The following is a 21,486-nucleotide window of genomic DNA, read 5'->3' as shown; positions in this document are numbered from 1 at the left end:
TAATTAAAGTGCCAAGGCCACCAAGTATTGTGTGTCTCATGACACTTTCCTTTCTAGCTGCTCTTATCAGCTCTGCTTAGTGTAGTTCGTTTCTCATTTGCCTTTCTAATTGTGAGACACTCTTGAAAGGATTTCCATGTAGCAATTCTTCCTGGCTGGGGCCAGGGAGATGCACAACGAGGCACAGTGTCTCTTTGCCACTGTATCTTGTTGATATAGGGACAGAAAGGAGCAAAATGTTTCAGAAATGTAACAGTGGGAGAAAGGAAAAGAAAAGAAGTGAAAGTATTTTTTCCAGCTGTCCACTAATTCACATATTTTACAGATCTAGCTTTTGCCATCATCCCAGTGATTCCTTGAAACCTGAAGATGGCATGTGTGAAAGGAACAGCAAGACTTCTGTCGGGCTATCCGTATTGCTTTTGTTGCTACTTTTCATGGAAACAGGGAAACCCCATTTCATGGACAAGCAGCACAAATAGCTACATCTAATGGGCCAGCATGTCAACAAAATTCGGAGTTTAAGATCATCACTTGTGAAAGATCTTAACCTTGCTTGAATAACTTAGATTAGATTTTATGTATTTGAAACAAAGAATTACTGTAACTTTTTAAGAGGAACACAGATCACTGTGTTGTGATCTGTGCTGTCATCACATCATCTGTCAAGTATAGATGAGATGGAATTCAGCTAATTGTAACAAGCTAAACTGCAGATCAGAAAGGAGAACTGGACTGTCTACTAAGTGCTATATTAAAATACCAGCATGCAAGCTGATGGTCTAAAAAAGTTATCCCCAAATCATGGCACATCTGCAGAGACCTTTTGTTCCGAACACGGAGCTTAGGAGGCATGGTGTGGAAGTAAATCTACATTAAGTACATGTCCAGATAAGGTCATATTTTACAGAAACTTGCATATCTGTTTTGGTGTCAGAACATTTGTTCTAACTAGTGAGTTACCAAAACGTACATGATTCCATCATATTTCTGCACTGCCTCTTTCAAGGTTCAGGCAATGTCACAGCGCTTTATGCAGTCATTTCCCCACCTGCCTGCATGCACAAGAAACCTTGCAGAAAATAATAGGTGTCCATACTGGAAAGAAGTATCAGGAAAGCAGGATCCAACAAGTGGGTAGGGCTTGGTCAGAAAATGTACTGGTGGGCTTAATGTCATTTTGTATAGTTAAGGTATACCAGACTTTGCTTCTTATCACATCCCTTACCTGAGATTCCTATATAAAATAACCTCATTAAAGTCAAGGAATTAGTTTTTGGTGGTGGTGGTGACTGTTTGTTTTTGTTTTGTTTTGTTTTGTTTTTAGTTCTCCCTCCACATAGACTTATGTCCAGCACTGTGGGATTTGCAGGCAGTTGTATCTGGGAGAGCTTTATTTTCAAGTACCATTTCTGATGAAAATCACCATGCAAGGGTTTAAAATGGACTTGCTAAAAAGAAATGCACCAGGAAATATTCTGTAGCAGCAGTACAAAACAACAGATCCCGTGAGTGTGACATCTCCCTTAGGAAATGTGTTAATTAAATCATGGGATGTTCCTAATGCCATAGAAGGAGTTTTTTGGGGGATGGGAGTTGTTCTTTTTTTTTTTTTTTTTTTTTTTTAAGTGGTTGCCTCTGAAGAGCTCTTCAGAGTGCTTTAGTTCTCCGTTAAATTAGTGGTTTAATGGCATGTGTTCCTATGGCTTACAACTGTATGAAACAATTCACTTTGTTTATAGTACCTAATATTGAGGCAGTAGTTTTTCAGATTTTAAAAGTTTATAGGGAAATTAACTGATAACCATATATTTGAATTACTTTATGTGCCTTTTTATATTCTTAGGAAACAAGCGTAAACAATCTTAGAAGCTTTTAAAGTCACATTTGTTCTTCATTCTGAGCTTGCTCCTGCCACTGCCATATGGTGGGCTGAAATAATGCTGTGAACAAATCTTAATTCAAATGCTCCGTGTAAGTCTTGGTGTGTTTGCCTAGCATTTAAAATCTTACTAATGGCCTTTACGTGGGCAAGAATTTCACTCTGTATTTCCACAAAGAATTGTATGTACGTTCATGAGATTTTATGAAGTGTGCAATTTTGCTTCTCCTTTACTGGCTAAAAATTGGAGGAAATGTGAAGACTTCTTTAGAAATAGTCTGCTTTGTAATGTTTAGAGGGATTCAGCTTTTTGTGATTTATAGATCAGATCTGCCTTTAAAATGCTGTGGATTAAATCGGGTCTAGGACGGTTGGGTGAAAATTTGCATGCTGCACTGTTGTTTGCACAGGGAGATGGCTGACATTTACCTACAGAGTGGTGCTGAGTGAAGTGTAAAAGAGCAGGTACTTGGGACACTTGAAAATCCAGGCACAGGTGAGCTTGTATGATCTCATGGTGTGGTGATTAGGGAATGATAAAGAAGTCAGAATGCTTCAGAAAATGGAAATGATTTTTTTTTACCACTTCAGAGTTACATCTTTCTGAGATCCTGAAATTGTTTTTTCTCTCCACCAATTGAAAAATTGGAAACTGAGGGCATTTTTGCAGTGGAGACCTGTTGTAATGTATCCAGTTAGATAGGAGCAACGTATTCTACTTGTGAAAGATTTCTTCAACTGTGCGCCACTATTCATGTGGATTAAATGATAATAGCTTATCAGTATCTGTTATCCTAATACCCTAAAGTGATGAACAGCTTTGTTTGGTGTGCAGTTTTAACAATGGTGTTAATTGTTTTATGGAGATCAAATGGCAGTGTTTTGCTGAAGCACCCAGACATTTGCCAAACCTGCCTCCACCAACGCAAAGTATTTGTATGAAAGAACTTTGACTTACAGCGTGCATCTACAGGGTTACAACCAATGTGGAGAACTTATTGCCAGCAAATCTGTAGTTACTGTATAGCTTGTTTATGACTCTGAGAAGGCATTTAGCAAAAAAGTAGGAGAGAATGTTGTACAACAAAACATACTTACAGCCTGACCAGCAGAGAATTTTAGCTGAGTTTTCAGCTGTACTTAATGCGTTATTAACTTTTTAGTAGAGTTTGTGATTACTTTATTTGGAGAGCGAATATATTTTTGAATCTAAGATTGTTGCTTCCAATTACACCCAAATTAGTAGTTCAAGTGGAGAGTCAGGAAATGTCCTTCAGTGCTCCCATTGATTCCCGACCCATAAGTTGAATCTCTACTAGAAATACTTGGAAGATCTGGAACCTTTCAAGGTCAGTTACCTTCCCAGGATCTGCCCACAGTAATGACGACCCTGGTATGACCAATTCTAGTTAATGAGCTAAAATTCTTTTTGGGTGGAAGGAGCTAAAATAAAAAATGAAGAACAACTTGACTGATTAATTTGCTGGACTCCATCATGTTGCCTTTTTTTTTTTTTTCTGTGAGAATTTATAAGGGCATTTTTCAGGTTAACCTTGTAACAGACTGAACAGATGCCAGGGTCTTCCTGTTGTCTTCTTATTGGCATCAGTTGAACACTAACCCCTAATCTTTTGAAATAAAGCATTTTAATTCAAATTTAGGTAAGAATAACATGAAGATGAATCTTTAGCTAGTCTCAGATTGATACATATATTTATTTTAAATCAGAGATAAGCTGTGTGAATATTTGGTGTTTTCGTGTGAACTTGTGCATGTATTAAGGTATAATCCTGTTAACTGTCTCTGTTCAGCATTACGTAAAGTCTTTTGCTGGTCTTTGCTTTCTGCATTGCTGACCCTGCTTGAAAGAATAAAAGCTAAGTAATGCTTCTTCACTGCTGTGCCAATGAAACTTGGTTTCAGTACACTGAGCTTTATACTATTAATAGAAGCAGATAATGCTAAGATTTATTTATGGTTTCTTGCCCATATCCTTAATGGACTTGAGTAAGCTTAAGTAATAGAAATTAAAAAAAAACGGCAAATATAGTCTATTGTACTGGCAGCGGCATCAAATTCCTTTCTTTGAATTACCCTGGTGTCATTCAGTAAATGATCTCATGTGAAGGATCTGAGAAGTAAAAAGAATTGTTGGTTCAAAGTGTATGGCATTGTAGGTTAGCATTACCAGACATTAAAATGTTGTGGTTTGATTTCTAAGTGCATGGCATTTGTGACTTAGTGTTCTTCTTCCCCAAACATCTTTTGCTGCTTTGTGAAAGTGAATTAGTTTCCTTGTGGTCTTACTGAAAACGCCATTTTACTTTTTGTATTGCCCTGATACTGAACAATATAGCCTCTCCTCCCTGATAACCTTTGCACTTGGACTGTGAATGTGTTGGAGTTTTTAAGTTTTGGCCAACTTACTGAATTGGGTTAGTAAAGTGCATTTGGTTTTGATTATCTGTTAACATGTTGGAAAATAAAAATGTTCTGAGTTAGCAGACAGCTGAAATTAAGTTAGATATGTTGTTCTACTTTGCAGTGAATTTATCACTTCCAAATAAAAACCAGATCCAGTTAAGCTAATAGAAGAGTTTGTCTTGGTTTTCATACACTTGTTTAAAGTAAATTCTATTGAATCTTTCTTTAGGGATGCCAGTTCTGGGCTGTGACATCAAGCTAGTTTGCGGGGTGATAACACAATACTCCAGGGGCATGACACCTTTAGAAAATGACAGTAGTGCAGGAGAAAGCCGTTTAAAGAGCTCTGTCTTCTGTGCTTCCTAGCTTGAGAAGTAATTTCTCAGCAGATTGTTTTAACTAAGTCAGGATAAAGATCAGCTTATACTGTGAATTTAAAAAAAAAAAAAAAAAAAAAAAAAAAGCTTATTCAAACTAATACCTTTGTTGAGTTGATTTAGATTGTCAGGCTGGGCCTGTGTAGGAGGAAGGAGAAGCTGAAGGATTTATTCTCGATGTTCAAAGATTCATGCATTGAATTCCCATTAGCCCTTTATGCAATCATCTATGAAGTCAGGCACTTAGCTGTATTAGGAGTAATCTTTATGTTGCTTTGATGTTTGGAATGTCCTTCTTAATGAAAAATTAATCAACCCTGTACAACGTGATCTACTGCTTGGGAATATCTCACGCTCTTGCATTTCCAGGAGTATTGCTTGGCACAAGAGTCAGTAAATCACTTGTGTGCGTTGTACGTTCAAGTGTACTGAACAGGTAAAAATGACATCCAATAAAATGATAAAAGATACTGGGTTTCGTTCCTGGCACAGAAGGACGGTGCAATATGGGAACATCTTTACTGCTTTACTTCCTTCTGCGATATTCTGACGTGCTAAAAGAATCCTAGCTCGTCTGCAGGAGTGGTCTGAGCATTTAGTATGGTGGTCTGCTTGTATTGCGACAAGCCACGCTAGAGATCTGGAAGTTGTTTGGCTGGAAAATTAGCGTGCTTTTTTCAGAATAACCCACATTCTAACTTCAGGTCCACTCTGTAAGGATCTGGCATGTCAGAGAAATCATATGTGTGCTCCCACTGAAGTCAGTGATAGTTTAGCACAAGCTGTGACTAGGCCATTGATGTTTCTTAAGAATGGCTGCCATTTTTCCTTCCTTTAGTTTGTATTCATATGTTATTTAAGTGGCTTTTTCAAATTCAGTAAAATAAAAATTTACATATTAAAAGAGCTAAGAAAAGCAAACTTTTACCTTTGAATTTCATGTTTAGGTCTATAATTTCAGCCTTCGATAGTTTCTGAACATAATACCTTCATTTTCTGTCATAAGCAAGAATTAGTAATGATTTAGGGTACTTTTTAACTAGTTCTAGTGTAAAGGTGTGGGACATCAGGCGTTCTTGTTGAAGCCTGTTATTTCACTTACATTTTACTCAACTATTCTGAGGTTAATAACCTGAGTTCAAATTCAAGCTTTATATATATATATGTATATATATTTGCCAAGAAAACCACTCATGTCACATAGGTAACCTTTAAAAGCATAGCTGCTCCAGGTTTTCAAGGTATTGCAAGATTTTTATACAAACATTTAAACAATTTATGCTGAAACTTTGTTCTTCACTTATGTATTGCACTTATGACAGAGGAATAATCACACAGAAGTGAACCAATGAAAGAAATATATATTTTTGGTTAAGTTTGAGATTTAAATTTTATTTTAGACTTAACAGCCACATCTGTACTAGTAAAGTACGTGTGTCCAGAGCTATTGGCAGCAAGGCTAACAGGCAAGGAAGAGACTATGTCTACATAATGAAACTCTCATATCATCAGGAATTGTGTGGCTGCATCCTGCTGCTCTGGGCAGTGGTGCTTTGGCTATGCTGACTCCCAGACTGCTTCTGGTAACCTACTGATGGTAGCTTGTTAAGCAGCAGTCAACCTTAGAGACTTGAAACACCAGTGCCCAGGAGGACTTTGGGGCAGTATTTACTGTACTATGTAGACAGATGTTGTAGATGCAGAAAAGAAGCTTTCATCTCATTTGTAAAATTGTCAGAACTCATGAGTTGACATAAAGACAATTTAGCAGATAAAGCAAAAACCTCATGCAAGCCAAGCAAAACAAGGAATAAATTTGCTGTTTCCCATTGGGAGACAAATGTCTAGGCAGGACCATGGGGCTCCATCGCATGTAACATTTACTTGGGAACACAAACATCATAAATCTAAATCCACACCCCCGCTGTCCTTCTTTTCCCACAACTTTTATTGCTGAGCATGACGCTATTTGGTATGGGATTTTCCTTTGGGCCAGTTTGGGTCAGTGGTCTTGGTTGCTGGCAGGGCAGCATGAGAAGCTGGACACAAGAAGCTGGACAGTCCTGGAGTCAGTCACCAACAAAATAGAAAGATTTCTCTCATCTACTTTTCTTTACTTGCAGACACAGCTTTCATTAAAAAGCAAGGAATCTGAGCTGACAAGCTGAGTTCTTTCCTGGTGATCTAGGGTTCCCTAAACTTGCTGTGTGTCTCAGGAAATCATTATTGCTTGTATTTCAGAGAACACAGGGCTTCTTTCTAGAAACAAAAACATTTTTTTCTGCAGATAAAATACCATATTATGGCTGGCTAGTGTTAAAAATGAGATTGTACTTGTCATATAAAAACACCTTAAGTTTGATTTTTATCAGTGGTAAAATGAGCAGCAACCACTTGGTAAATAACTAATTTGAGAATCTTAAACCATTCTTCTTTGTTCAGTTATAAAACTAAAAAAATCAGCATAACATTTTTCATGGAGTCTATTTTTTATTTTTTTTGCCTTGGGGAAAGTGGTATTTGGTGCAGTTGAGGAATTTTGACCATTGACTTAGATTTGTCTTTTAGTGGTCTTGATTATACAGAGAAATGTAAGGGGTCACATGTTGATGGCTGTGTGTGCACTGGTGATTAGATACCTGATTAGTTAATTCAGTTGGTGACTCATCTTACTGTGGAAATACAAAGTGAACTGACGTGACTTTTTTCCCCCCATAGTGTGCTGGAGAAGAGAATTGGGTGGACAGTCGGACTATTTATGTGGGGCATCGTGAACCACCTCCCGGCACTGAAGCATACATTCCACAGAGATTTCCAGATAACAGGATAGTCTCGTCAAAGGTATTGTATTGTAAAAGTATTCTTTAACTCATTTACAGAAATCAGCTCAAGTTATGGTCCGTGTGTTCATTTATTTCCCCCAAGGTTTCCTTCCTATACTTCCATATATTTCTCCTATACCGTGACTGGCAAAGGTAAAATGAGGGTGTCTCAGATTTCTTCCAGAAAAACTAATTGCCAGATTGCCTCTGGATGAGTAATTTTTTTCCTGTTCATGTTGATGTTTAATGTTTTACATAGCAAAGTCTTAGAATGATGCTGTGTTTTCTCATAAAGGAATGAGAAAGTCAGTTTGATTTGGGGTAATGCTGGAGTGAAAAACATCTTCCCAGGGTATGACCACATCCTTGGTAATCTGGAGCACCACCTCAAAGTACTAGAAATCATAGTACTAGAAATACTATGATCAGTAAAGCTCATACTGACAGAAACCTTTTGAAATCAATTTTGTTACCCCTCTATAAGTGAATAATTCCTGGTACTTATGATGCATTTATGCCCTTTAGAAACCTTCCGGTTGCCCCTCACTAACTAGTAAACTTGCTCCTTCTGCTTTAGCAGTTTTTTGTGAACATGTAAGTTGCCAGTCTAGACTGATTGGATTGCTTTAGCAAAGGTCTTTTCCTCCAGTGGCATCAAAAACTGAACACTTCCCGCTTTCTGTATGGCGAACTCCCCAAGAACGTCATGTTTTTCATGTGCTCAGATCTTAATCTTCATGAATGTACATCTGCAACCCAGTTATGAAACAGCTCTTCTACCGGGAAAAATTCTGTTTGAACAGTAGCTTAGGTCCATGGGATAACTTCAAGAATCTTACTAGACTAGCTTTGTAATCTCAAGGAGCTGAAGGCTCTCATACCTTAGTGGATCTGAACACTTGCCTACCATTAATGTATGGCAAAGTTGTAATAAAACCTGTACTTCTCTCAAACGGTCTCTTTTCTTAACATGAAATTTTGTATTTTATTGCCTTCCTTGACTACAGTTTTTCCTACCTTCTTGCTATACTTCATTCAAAGACAGTATGCCTAGACAAACAGCCTAGTGTCTAGGCATCTTTAATTAGATGACTATTCAAAAGGCAATGAAGCGAAAAATCTAAGTGGAGTACAATCAAACCTAGTACAAGGGGAAATCTTGTGCTCCACATATCAATTTGTATTACTTCTTAGATTATTGAAGATTAAACACCATTTATGCAAATCTTTGTACTTCTGTGACACTTTGCTTATTTTTTTTGTCTCCTGTATGTCATCTGCGATATGCATAATTAAAGCAGTAAGTTACTGCCAACATTTTTTGAAATATAAAGACTCTACTACATTCTGGAAGATGTTAAGCATCTTTTCTGATAGTAAAATTGGAAGATTCAAGATACCATGCTTTGCAGTATGGTCTGAAATATGGTTTAGCACGCAATTGAGCTAAGGATCCTTGCCAGCCGTTATTAGATACGTAGGATTTTAACTAGTTCAAGGAAAAAAATTCACTTTTTTTTTGATATAACATGTTCAGTTAAATGTTTGAAATGCTAGACTTCCTAGTTACTCTTTCTGTAAGTGGTTTTCCATAAAGAAAATTTTTCAGTGAGAGTATTTATCTATATTTCTCAAACTTCTTGTTTGTTTATTAAAATTGTTGTACTTTAAATAAATATTCTAAGCCTTCATTGTAAAAGTAAACAGTGGTGATTATTTCAGGAGGTAATTATTTATATAAATCCTTTATAATCAGTTCCTTAGACTGCTGAAAGGTCAGCTTTAATGACAGTTGTTTTTATATGAGAACTTGCCTGCACTGACTCTTTCAAGTAAACTCAATTATTCACGTGTTCTTCCCCAGACGGACTGGGTAAAGCACTACCCTGACTTGGCTTACATTGATTCCGGTTCTGTAAGCCAGCTAGCTCATAACCTTTCACTCTGTCCTCGTCATCCGCTCCCTTAGAAACCTTCCAAAGGGGCACCTAATGCAGCCTAATAAATGTGGCTTTATGCTTTCTGAAAAATGAAGGAACGTACAAAATTATGATGGCAAATTCATAGTTTTTAAAGTAAAATAAAGATACATGCACATAACTACTCTGTATAATACTACCTCAACCATGAAGGATTTTTCCGTAGTCCTTCATCAGTAAGATAGGCAGTAACTTTCAGCTCTGGTTTTATAGGACTTTAATGCTTATACAGGAAAGAAGATGATTGTTCTTCAAGGATGAGGAACTCTGAACTTCCAGAGATTTTGTCAAGTTAAAACAAAAGGAGTTTCTAAAAAGGGTAGCTCAAAACCATGAGGAAACCTCATCAATTGTACTGTGCTACTGTAGAATCACAGAATCGTTAAGGCTGGAAAAGATCTCCAAGATCAACTGGTCCAGCTGTTGCCCTACTCCCAATGTCACCCACTAAATCTTGTCCCTAAGCACCGGGTCCAAATGTCCTGAATAAATACAGCTGCTTGAAATAACTAGAAAGGCAAAAGCTCTTCCTTCAAAGGTAAACTTCCTGTTGTCAGCAAGATAATTTGATTCGAGTACATAGGGATATTTCTTGTATATTGCAGTGTCACTGTAAAATGTGGTTAATGCTCAGCTTAACAGCATATTCCTGGTGGTGAAAAATTATATCTAAACAGACCTTGGGCAGACAAAAATGCTCTTTTGGTTTGATGTGTTATAATTCAGTTATGATTTTTAATGATGTATTATAAAAAGGCTGTGCTGAAACAGTAAGAAGCAAAAATTTCTCCTTTGGCTTGTGCATGTATTTGGCTTATGTTCAAAGTTAGTGATCTTTGTAAGGTGGATTCTTATGTTCTATTTTTTGCTACTTTACCTGCAGGGGCTGTTAGCCTTTAATGTAGCTGTTGTGTGTCCTTGATTGAAGTTACCACAAGGTAGTGATGCAGCATGGCCAAATATCAGCTGGTAGAAAATCCTAATGTTTCAAAAGAGGGGGAAAAAGTAATTGAAGTGGCAGGAGCTTATTTGCTTTTTTCATTGAGAATTTTCCACATTTTGAAAGTATTTACTGATATATTAAAACTGTTTCAAAAAGTTCAGTTGAATTTTATAGCAGTAGCAGTTAGAAGAACTTGGTGGAAATCAACTTTTTTTTCCTTTTCCTGAATCAGTGTAATATCACATTTTTATCATTTTTACTTCTAAAGAGTGACAAATTACAAAATAATTAATATGAAACTTGCTTAAGGTCCACACTTCATACTTCTGTTGTGCTCAGAGTATCCCAAGCAGTAAGGTGCACAGGATATCTTTACATATGCAGCAGCATGTGGATGTGCCAGACTAGTTCTTAAAATGATGTAAGAATTGCCAATGGCCCATCTAGCACCAGTGGTAGATACCTAGGGAAGAAAGCAAGGATGAGTAAGCATAGGGTGATACATACCCTCAATAGAATCTTAGTAGCACAGAAAGGTTTGGGTTGGAAGGGACCTTAAAGCCCACCCAGTTCCAACCCCCTGCCACGGACAGGGACACCTCCCACCAGGCCAGCTTGCCCAAAGCCCCATCCAGCCTGGCCTTGAGCACCTTCAGGGATGGGGCAGCCACAGCTTCTCTGGGCAACCTGTGCCAGGGCCTCAGCACTCTGTTAGTATTTGCTGATCTGTGATTAAGCCATTTGTGAGCCAGAAGTGATGACTTTGTATTTAATTGCTTTTAATGAATTTCTAGGCTGAATTTCTAGATTCAGTGCATTTTGATCCTACATGTATTTTCAGAATATGTAGCTGATGCACAGTTAAACTGTAGAAGTGTTCACCGAAACAAAACTATAAACCTTCATTTTGAAATTCCCACTTCCTCATTTTATATGATGACTACAAGTTCTTGAATCTGAGAACAACCAGTATACTGTTTATCTTCTTGCTTCTGTTAATGGTCTTCTGCCATATTCCTTTCCAGGCTGAATAATTTTGGTCTGTTCAACAGTCCTGTAGGGAAGCTGGTTTGTGCCTTTGCTCAGATTTGTCTGTACCTTTTCACAAGCAAGCTGTAGAGTTTTAAGATTGTGAAGTGCACAGAGCTTTCAATGTATAGGCTAAGTGTGGGTTTATACAATGACATAAGTCTTTCTTTTTTCATTTGTTAGTAATTTGTAACATTCCATTTCCTTTCCCTGACGTTGATGTGGTATTTTCATAGAACTGCTGTGTTTCAGGAATCACGTTCATTTGTAGACAAAGTAGGTATTTTCAAATTCAATTCTAGCTCAATCAGTGAACTAATACTTGGATAAATAAATTTGTATTTCTTGAACAGAGGAGAAGTTGTGTAGCAAACTAAAATCTTTGAGAGCAGTGTTAAAGAAGTTCTGTGAGAACATGTGTAATGACAGCTGCTCACTATTTTAGACATCTCTGTCTAAAGGATGAACCACAAGAACTAAAAATGTCAGAGATGCCAAGACAGTGAGTGATCCCTGAATGAAGGATCAGACTTTCCAGTGTGTCAAACAACTGACAGATTTAAGAATAGTGGGAACTTTATAGGAGGACTAATTGTTTTTTCTGTATTACTCAGACATTTACAAAAGCTTTGGGTTTGGAAGCTATGTAAACATACCTTTTATTCTTGTTTTCAGTGTGTGGGGAATCAGTCCATAGTATTTTGCCTTGGTGAACCAGTCTAGCAGCAAACTTTTACTGTAATGGTTCTGTGAAGTTTTTACAACTACAAAAGACACTTGTGCCTCTGTCACTGACATAACTGGAAGCAGAGGAGCTTAAGCCTCCCAGAAAGATGGTGCTGAAAGTAGAGGGATAAGACTACAAGTGAAATGCAAAATTGATTTTGTATCAAAACATAAACAATTTTGCATGCAAAAAAAAAGTTACTTGAAAAGCTTGCCCTTGCAAAGAGATTTCATTCGATTTAAATTACTATATGAAATTATGAAATGCAGACTGGTACTATAGCTTTATTTCCTGTGTAGGTTCTTAAAAAGAAGCAATAATGTGAATTCTGGATGGCAAAACAATACTATTACTAACTCCTGCTCTGAAATGCTTTATGACAATGTTTGCTGACCAGAATACTCCCATTTTTGTATCACAAATCTCTTCTGTTGCTTGCATACTTCCTTAGGGCTTCTCTTCAAATACTGATCCAAACACCGATTTGTATGAGAATCGCCTGAAACGATAATGCTACATGTTGAGAGTCCTATCAATTTGAAAGCAGAAGCTTAGCTACTTTCAGTGCTAATCTGATTAATTGTGAGTCATCTCGATCTCAGTGACTAATAGATAAATAAAGCTAAGCAACTCTGGCATGTTTCAGAGGACGTTGAAACGTTGCCTTCTTCCAGCAGACATTCATGCTTGCTTCCATGCAGCACTTCCTTCCAGCATCATGTTATTAAACCACAAAGACTGGAGGCAGTGAGGCTCTAATTTCATCTTTTTTTTTTTTTTCTTTTTTTTTTTTTTTTTTTTTGCCACAGTTGGAGGAAATCTTAATTCTGAAGCTTATTAAAATATTAAAATACCTCCACCATACAGTGTTACTTAGAACCCCGAGGAGACCCAGGCTGTCCCAGACCTCTCCAAGGTCATACTTCATAACTGTGAGGATTTGTCTGGCCTCCACAGGGACATGACACAGCAGCTCTAAGTTGAGGAGTTCAAACACAGCCCTTAGCAGCAATATTTGAAATTCAAAAAAGCATCATAAGCCCACAGTGGGAATTGGCATGGTCATTTGTGTGAAGTGCTAATATTTGTACAGCATGCCATGTGGCGCAGAGAGGTCTGGTAGACCTAAAAGTGTGTGGGTAGGTACCGGTGCAGGGAAAGTTTTGTGTGCCTTTCAGTGTGGACATATTGATCTGCTCTAAAAGCAGCCATAATGCAGAGCTCCCACCTTGTGCCCTGGCACTCCACTCACTCACGTCCATGCTGGCTGATGTAGAAGGTCAGATTTGATCCTGCAAGCGTTAGAGACAGCTGGGCAAACCTGACTATTTAAGGGTGAGTGGGGCAAGAGCTGCCAGCAATAAAGAAGAGTAAATGGTCTCAATCTGCAGTCAGTCTCATGCTTCTAAATGAATGGGCTCGCTCTCTGGTGCCAGCTCATGGGCAGCAATACCTGTGATGGGACAGAATGCATGATAATACAGTTTTCTTCAGGGATCCCCCCCCCCCCCCCCCCCCCCAGAGAGAACTAGGAAGAGCTGCAAGCTCTTCGAGCTCTTCGTGATCCTCTTCAGCGTGGGATTTCCTGAGTAGTGGCTCCCTGCAAACCTCTTATGTTCCCAGGAGAAGCCATTTGCCACCCCACTGACTCAGTCCAGGATTAAAAGCCATCTTTTATTCTCATCTGGGGCAGAGTTAAGTTTTTCATACAAATATGTAGTCTGCACTTTGGGGGTGGGGTAAGGGAGAAGAAGGAAGAAAACTTAAGGATGGGTGTAATTCTCCACACTTTACATATGAGAAAGTGAAACTTGTTTGCCCTCATACACTGTCTCACATCTCTTTTGCTAATGCTATCAGAAACTTGTCTCTCTAGACAGTCATCCTTATTGTAAGTTGTTTTTGTTTTTAATTGTAATTGAATAATCTTTCAGATGCTGGAGGATGCGTTTGTCAGAGGAGTTCCTGAAGATACAGGAACAGGATTTATCTTATCTGATGTATCTGATGAAATTGTCTAAATTAACAGAGAGCTACAAAGGATACAATTCTTGTTTTATAGTAGGAATCTTATGTTTTTTTGTAGTAGGAATCCTATTTTACCAATAACTGTTTTTAAGGAACCTCATGACAAAAGGTTTGTTTCTGCTCCTACATTCTCTAGTCTGACAGTAAAGAGATCAAATTTATGACTATCATGGTCTGTGTGCACCTCACTGGGCGTTAGAGCCTTCCCCTGCATGTTTGCTACCCTTGGCCTGGGAGACCCTGAATGCGTGCACACCATTTGAACTAATTTCCCCAAATCAGTTTCATTTTTGCACTCCAAGTATACATGTGACTCTTAGTCATGCAAAAGCACTACATTTAACAGAGTTTGCTGTGATCGATGTGATGTAACCTGCCTTACATCATGCGGTGTGGAGAAACAAGGGTGTCTCCCTTAGTGGAGTCACAAAGAGTGTACAGATGAAGTACAAGTTTATACTTTTACTAAAATATAGCTAACTGCTTTTCTGCATTCATTCAAAGTTGTTTTCTATACATTGCAAAGTGCTTTTCAGAATTCTGTGGATATTACAATTCCATTTTTATCGAGTCTTATGTAAGTATAGATGTCTGAAACTTTTTGTCTGAAGAAGGTAGAAAGGTGAGACTGATGTAGCACGTCAGATATCATGGATCAGTTCTGCTGCAAACTTTCGATACAGTTAGAAAAGCAAGTCTCTTGAGATAAAAGAGCCTGGACTCAGTGCTTAGGATTTCAGTTAACTGGATTTTCTTCTTCCACACTTCTTATAGTTGTCTCTACCAATTCTCTGATCTATTAAACTTTGACAAACTGTTTAAAAAATAATACTGATATAAATGAAACTAATTTGAAAGAAATTGTCAAAACTTTTGATCGGTTCTTTGTATCTATTCTGTTGAATGAGGATAGCTGTATATGTGTGTATGTAATATTTATGTAGTTATAAAATATATGCATATATATGCACACATACATGTGTCGAGTTGTTAAACTGGCAGCTTAAGAATATATCTTATAAACTTACTGAGGGTGCACTCGATCCCCTCATCCACATCATCGATGAAGATGTTAAAGAGGACTGGCTCCAGTACTGAGCCCTGGGGGACTCCACTAGCGACCGGCCTCCAGCTGGATTTGACTCCATTCACCACAACTCTTTGGGCCCAGCTACCCAGCCAGTTTTTAACCTAACGAAGCATACGCCAGTCCAAGCCATGAGCAGCCAGTTTCCTGAGGAGAATGCTGTGGAGAACGGTGTCAAAAGCCTTACTGAAGTCAAGGTAGACCACGTCCACAGCCTTTCCCTCATCCACTAAGCGTGTCACCTTGTCATAGAAGGAGATCAGGTTCGTCAAGCAGGACCTGCCCTTCGTAAACCCATGCTGACTAGGCCTGATCGCCTGCTTGCCCTGCAACTACCGCATGATGATGCTCAAGATAATCTGCTCCATGAGCTTCCCTGGCACTGAGGTCAAACTAACAGGCCTGTAGTTCCCTGGGTCTACCCTCCGGCCCTTCTTGTAGATGGGCGTCATGTTTGCTAGCCGCCAGTCAAGTGGGACCTCCCCCGATAGCCAGGGCTGCCGATAAATGATGGAAAGCGGCTTGGCCAGATCTTCTGCCAGTTCTCTCAATACCATTGGCTGGATCCCATCCAGCCCCATCGACTCGCGTACATCCAAATGCTGTAGCAGGTCGCCAACCATTTCCTCGTGGATTGTGAGATTGTATATTAACAATACTGAAGTTATTATGATCATGCTTAAGTCTTGTGCATGTTTCTGGATTTGTTAAAAGAAAGACATTGAAAAAGTAGAAGTGACTGCAAGCATTATTGTTTAGTTTTTTTCTGTTCTTCCCCGAGTTTATTTTTCCTGAAAGTGGATCTTGTTTTGCAGAAAGATTTAGAATTCAGCACAGCAGGATGTCTGCAAACCAGGACTGAAGCAACACAGGGAATTTTTTGGCAGAATAGTTCTAAGCACCTACAAGAAACAGTGAAAAGTATCTAGTAGTACTGAGGGAAAGGAGTGTCAGAATATGAAATCAGAGCAGGTTAGCAGGGAGACAATAACTATTGGAAAACAAATACAAAAAAATATACCATGAGAATTCGAGATGTTGATAGAATTCAATAATGCAAATTGGAGTGCTGCTTGTTTTGTTTTGTTTTGTTTTGTTTTGTTTTACAGCTCCAGCATTTTATTGCAAGTAATTACACAAGAAACCTTTACTTAAGAAAGTATTTGTCTCTTAGGATGAAAAGAGATGCTTGAGATGTGAGCCAAAAATCTGAAATGGAGATATCAGATGAAAAGATCAAAACACAATGTTTAGAACTAAATCAGTTCATTGTTATGAGGGCCCAGTCCTATATTTTTGAATCTATAGGACTGGCTCTAGCAAGGCTGGAAGCCAACAAGGCATTAGCAAAGTGACAGGACAGAAGAGTTGGTAAGATGGGGCAGGTGCCTGTAGGTGGGAATACTGCTAAGGTGTGAATAAGGATACCAAGCACAGAGTTACAGAAATGCATCAGCCATGCAGGTACAATCATGATAATAAATTGAAAGAAAATCTACTTAAATTATGCTGTTTTGACTTAAGACAGACTGATTTTATGTTCCTTGCTCAGTGCTTGAGATGCATCTATTCATCTTAGAGATGAACGCAGCTCTGCTACTTGCTGTCTAACATATTACATCTTGTATGCAAAATTCATAGGTCCTTTGATCTCTCTCATGCAGCTATTAAAAAAGTTTAGTTAAAAACTTAAAAGATTCAAGGGCATAATGGTTTGGATGCATTTATTTCCTCTAAGTGAATTATAGATTTATGCATACCCTTTTTCCACAATGTTTTTCAGAGTTTACAGAAAGTGTGACTAGAAAATACCAGAGGAAGACAGGTGGTATTAGATCTCTACATGCACACAATCTGAGATATTAAAAATGAACATATTTAATGTCTTTTCTTCAAAGGTTTTTATTTTGTTCTTGCCTTGCTAGAGTAGAGAAATTACCTTGAATAGTCATGAGATCTTGTTCTGAGTGGCAGCTGCTGTGTAGTTTCTCCTGGGAGTGATTATGGTGGTTAAATGTTAACCTTCAATTTGTAGATCTTGGTCTGAGCTACTGGTGGTTGGGGGAGTGAGAAAAGGGGAAGATCTGTCTAGGCATCTTAGAGATATTTCTTTCTTGCCTAAAATCTTTCAAAAAGAGTTACTTTTTCTGTGAAGAATAGGCAGAATAAAGGTGTACTTCATATGTCTGAAATCCAGTATATTGAAGGATTATACTAAAGTTTATGAGATTCAAAGAAAATAAAGCTTCAGAACACTTTGTGTTAAAAGGAGCATCCATTTCATCATTTTACATAACATCTCTCAGACCATAAAAATGTGCACTTGCAGCCCAGAAAGCCAGTCATATCCTGTGCTGCATCAACAGAAGCGTTGCCAGCAGGGCAAGGGAGGTGATTCTCCCCCTCTGCTCCTGTATAGCAAGATCCCACCTGGAGTGCTGCATCCAGTTCTGGGGTCCCAAGCACAAGAAGCTCTTGGAGTGAGTTCAGAGGAGAACAATGAGGATGATCAGAGGGCTGGAGCAACTCCCCGATGAAGACAGGCTGAGAGAGCTGGGGATGTTCAGCCTGGAGAAGAGAAGGCTCCAGGGAGACCTTACAGCAGCCTTCCAGTACCTAAAGGGGGCTACAGGAAAGCTGGAGAGGAACTCCTTCTCAGGGGGTGGTGATAGGACAAGGGGGAATGGCTTTAAACTGAAAGAGGGTAGATTTAGATTAGATAAAAGGAAAAAAAATCATTGTTGCTGAGGGTGGTGAGGCACTGGCACAGGTGTCCCAGAGAAGCTGTGGATGCCCCATCCCTGGAAGTGTTTAAGGCCAGGCTGGATGGGGCTTTGGGTAACCTGGTCTGGTGGGAGCTGTCCCTAATCATGGCATGGGGAGGTTAGAACTAGATGATCCTTGAGGGTCCTGACCAACCCAAACCTTCCTATGATTTTCTGAAAATGGTCTGCTCCCAGTAGGTTCATATTTATTGAGGTAAGAGAGATGCTGAGCAAAGGGGAAGCTGCAGGAAAGAACACTGCTTCACTGGGAAAGCAGTAGACTTACTTTGGGTAAAGATGAACATTCAAACTTTTATATAGATTGTTGTTTTAACTAACTTACTTGACTTTCTGGTGCTTTAAATATCTCATCACAAAAGTATGTTACCAGCACATATTTAAACACAGTAGCACATTTAAACAGAAAGTTATTGCAAAACAGAAAAATGCAAGCAGTTTTTCACTGAAACCTATTTTTTTCTTTTCTGCAAGCAAAGATTCATAAGGAAATAAATCCATTAAGATTAGAAAAGAGACATTTTGTAATTAATCAAAGCTAATGATGAAAATACGGAATTACTGTAACCAGTTCATTCTTACACACCATCATTTACATGATATAAAGTAACTGAAGATGACACTTCAAAGTACACTTTACATGGCCCAGTCCAGTTTATATTTTTGCAACAGAGAGATGTTTGGTAGGTTTAAACTATTTGTCAAACTGTAGGGGCCAGCGGTAACAAAGAAGTGGTTAGGAGCCTCTAAGAACCTCTTCTGAGCCACTAATTTTGTTTAGTTACAGTAGTAATGCTTCTGGGAAGATTTCACGTGATAACCTTCTCTTAAGTTGTTTCACTTCTTAGGATGTTTTCTGAACGCTGGAGTAGCCAAAATGTGTAGTAAAAGATCTGGCATCATTTCTGCAGTCCAGGGATACATTCTTCTAAGTATAGACCTAGCGTGTTCCCTCTACATGCGCGTCAAAAGCTGTAGTATACCAGGCAACAAACCCAACTCTGAATAGGTTCATCTCAAGCCATGGTTGACTTAATCCCGTCTTTCCATGACTGGAATTGTAAGTTTAAGTTGCGTTACACTACATACAATTTTACGCATGTCGTTTTCCGAAATTAGAGAAGAAATCTGGTGTTTTGATAATGGAGAAATAGGAAAAAATAGATTATTTGGATGTCTCTGTTGTGGCTTGCAATCTCTGTGCCTAGAGTCATCAGAGGTACAAAACCAACCAGTTGGAGCTTTATTGCTGTGGGTGGCCATTGAAGAGTGCTGGTGAGATCACCACCGCAGTCAGCTATAGTGGTGTGCTAACTTATAATTTGTTGGTGTGTCTGTATCACTATCACCACTTCAGCTTCTTACTGATGTACATATCTCTAAGATTAAAAGGAACAGGTTTCCTTGTTGCTGATAGTGCTGTCTGTCACTACCAGGCAGAAACCCTGTGTGGGACTTCCCTTCTCTGTATTGTCACATATCACAGCAGCAGCTTTAAATGATTGGGACCATTGTACAAGGAAAATTCTTAATCAAGTCTAACCAGTTCTTTTTAAAACTCTGCAGCCAAAGCAAGTAGCTGGGTAGTGGGCAGTGTGAATAGCATTCCAGTTCAATGTAGGTATTCTGATTGCAAGAGGAGAGCACTTGACTTCCCAGCTCATGTCTGCATGGGTTTTGGCTCACTAATAGGTGATACAATATTTAAATAACTTCTTAAGCAGTGTAAGTGCTTGCTTAGGGAATATTTGGAATATATACTGATTTTTGGGACATCATAGAAAAAGAACGTTTTGTTCCTATGAGCTACACATGTGCAGGCTTTAAACCCAAATAAATAAAAGGGTTACTCAGGGGTCTGTATTGGGACTGGTATTATTAAACATCTTTGTCAGTGACATGGACAGTGGGACTGAGTTCACCATCAGCAGCTTTGTGGATGACACCAAGCCGAGTGATGCAGTTGATGTGACAAAGAAAGGATGCCACCCAGAGGGACCTGGACAGGCTTGAGAAGTGGGCCCACATGAACCTCAGGAAATTCAACAAGGCCATGGGCAAGGTGCTGCACCTGGTTCAGGAAAATTCCTAACATGAGTACAGACTGGGAAATGAATGGATTGAGAATGGTACTGTGGAGAAGGACATGTGGGTGTTGGTAAATGAAATGCTGAATGAAAGCTTGCAGCTCAGAAAGCCAACGGTATCCTGGGCTGAATCAAAAGCAGTGTGGCCAGCAGGGGAGGGAGGTGATTCTCTCCCTCTACTCTGCTCTCACAAGATCCCACAGTGTTGCATTCAACTCTGGGGCCCCCCGCTTAAAAAGGACGTGGGACTGTTGGATTGAGTTCAGAGGAGGGCCACGAGGATGATCAGAGGGCTGGAGCACCTCTCCTGTGAGGAGGATATACTGAGAGAGTTGGGGTTGTTCAGCCCAGAGGAGAGAAGGCTCCAGGGAGACCTTACAGTGGTCTTCAAGTATCCAAAGAGGGCTACAGGAAAGAAGGAGGGAGGCTATTTGTCAGGGAGTGTGGTGATAGCACAAGGAATAATGGCTTTAAACTAAGAGAGGGTAGATCTAGGTTAGATAAGAAATTCTTCCCTCATAAGACGGTGGGGCACTGGCATGGGCTGCCCAGAGAAGCTGTGGATGCCCCATCCCTGGAGGTGTTCAAGGCCAGGCTGGATGGGGCTTTGGGTAACCTGGTCTGGTGGGAGGTGTCCTTGTCTGTGGCAGGGGGTTGGAACTAGGTGGGCTTTAAGGTCCCTTCCAACCCAAACCATTCTGTGATTCTGTGCTTCTGTGATTCTATAGTCTGCATGGTAGGGGTTTCACATACAAAGGTGGCATGTTTCTTGGGGATCCTTTTTACCCTCAGGTGGAACTGGTTGTCTTTGCTTTCAGGGCCAGAGTCAGAAGATGTATAGCTCATTGCATAATTTGCATAACAGTATTATCAGTGTAATCTGAGCAAATAATTAGTGGAGGCTTTTTAGCCTGTCTTCTTCAAAACAAAAGTTACATTGGAGTTGTCATTTTATGATATATGAAATGAAAATTTGAATAATAAGATAATAGTGTTACTTTTCTTAATCAGTTTTTCATACATTTTCACTCAGTTCTAGATGACATTTTTCACATGCATTCCAAAAAGCAATGCTCTGATCCAGTTTTTGGAGCTACACAGTGAGCTGTATAAGCGAAGTAAGGTTAAACCCCCTGCGGGGCAAGGGAAGGAACTAAATGACAGAATGTTCTTCCTCCCTAACTATTTTGTTTTTTTCTTTGAAATTTTTGTATTTTCAGTTTGCGCTTTTATGTACTGCTTCTTATTTTATTAAGCTTTAGGTATTTGTAAGATTAGAGAAATATCCAGCCACGTACTCTCATGCAGCGCTGTAGTT

The 21,486-nt window shown here is 39.1% G+C and overlaps 1 protein-coding gene across 6 annotated transcripts in view; it reads left to right on the top strand.

Annotated features, from left to right (window-relative positions):
• Positions 1–21,486, top strand: part of ATP11A (ATPase phospholipid transporting 11A) — a 122,374-nt gene that overhangs the window by 50,722 nt on the left and 50,166 nt on the right. For all 6 annotated transcript variants that reach the window (XM_035317848.1, XM_035317829.1, XM_035317836.1 and 3 more), the window contains one exon: positions 7,402–7,524. In XM_035317848.1, coding sequence (XP_035173739.1) covers positions 7,402–7,524 — 123 coding nt within the window. The remainder of the gene's footprint in view (positions 1–7,401; positions 7,525–21,486) is intronic.

The sequence above is a fragment of the Oxyura jamaicensis genome, chromosome 1, assembly GCF_011077185.1.
Source record: "Oxyura jamaicensis isolate SHBP4307 breed ruddy duck chromosome 1, BPBGC_Ojam_1.0, whole genome shotgun sequence".
In the NCBI taxonomy this organism is placed as follows: domain Eukaryota; kingdom Metazoa; phylum Chordata; class Aves; order Anseriformes; family Anatidae; genus Oxyura; species Oxyura jamaicensis.
This window is presented reverse-complemented; position numbering and strand designations above follow the sequence as displayed.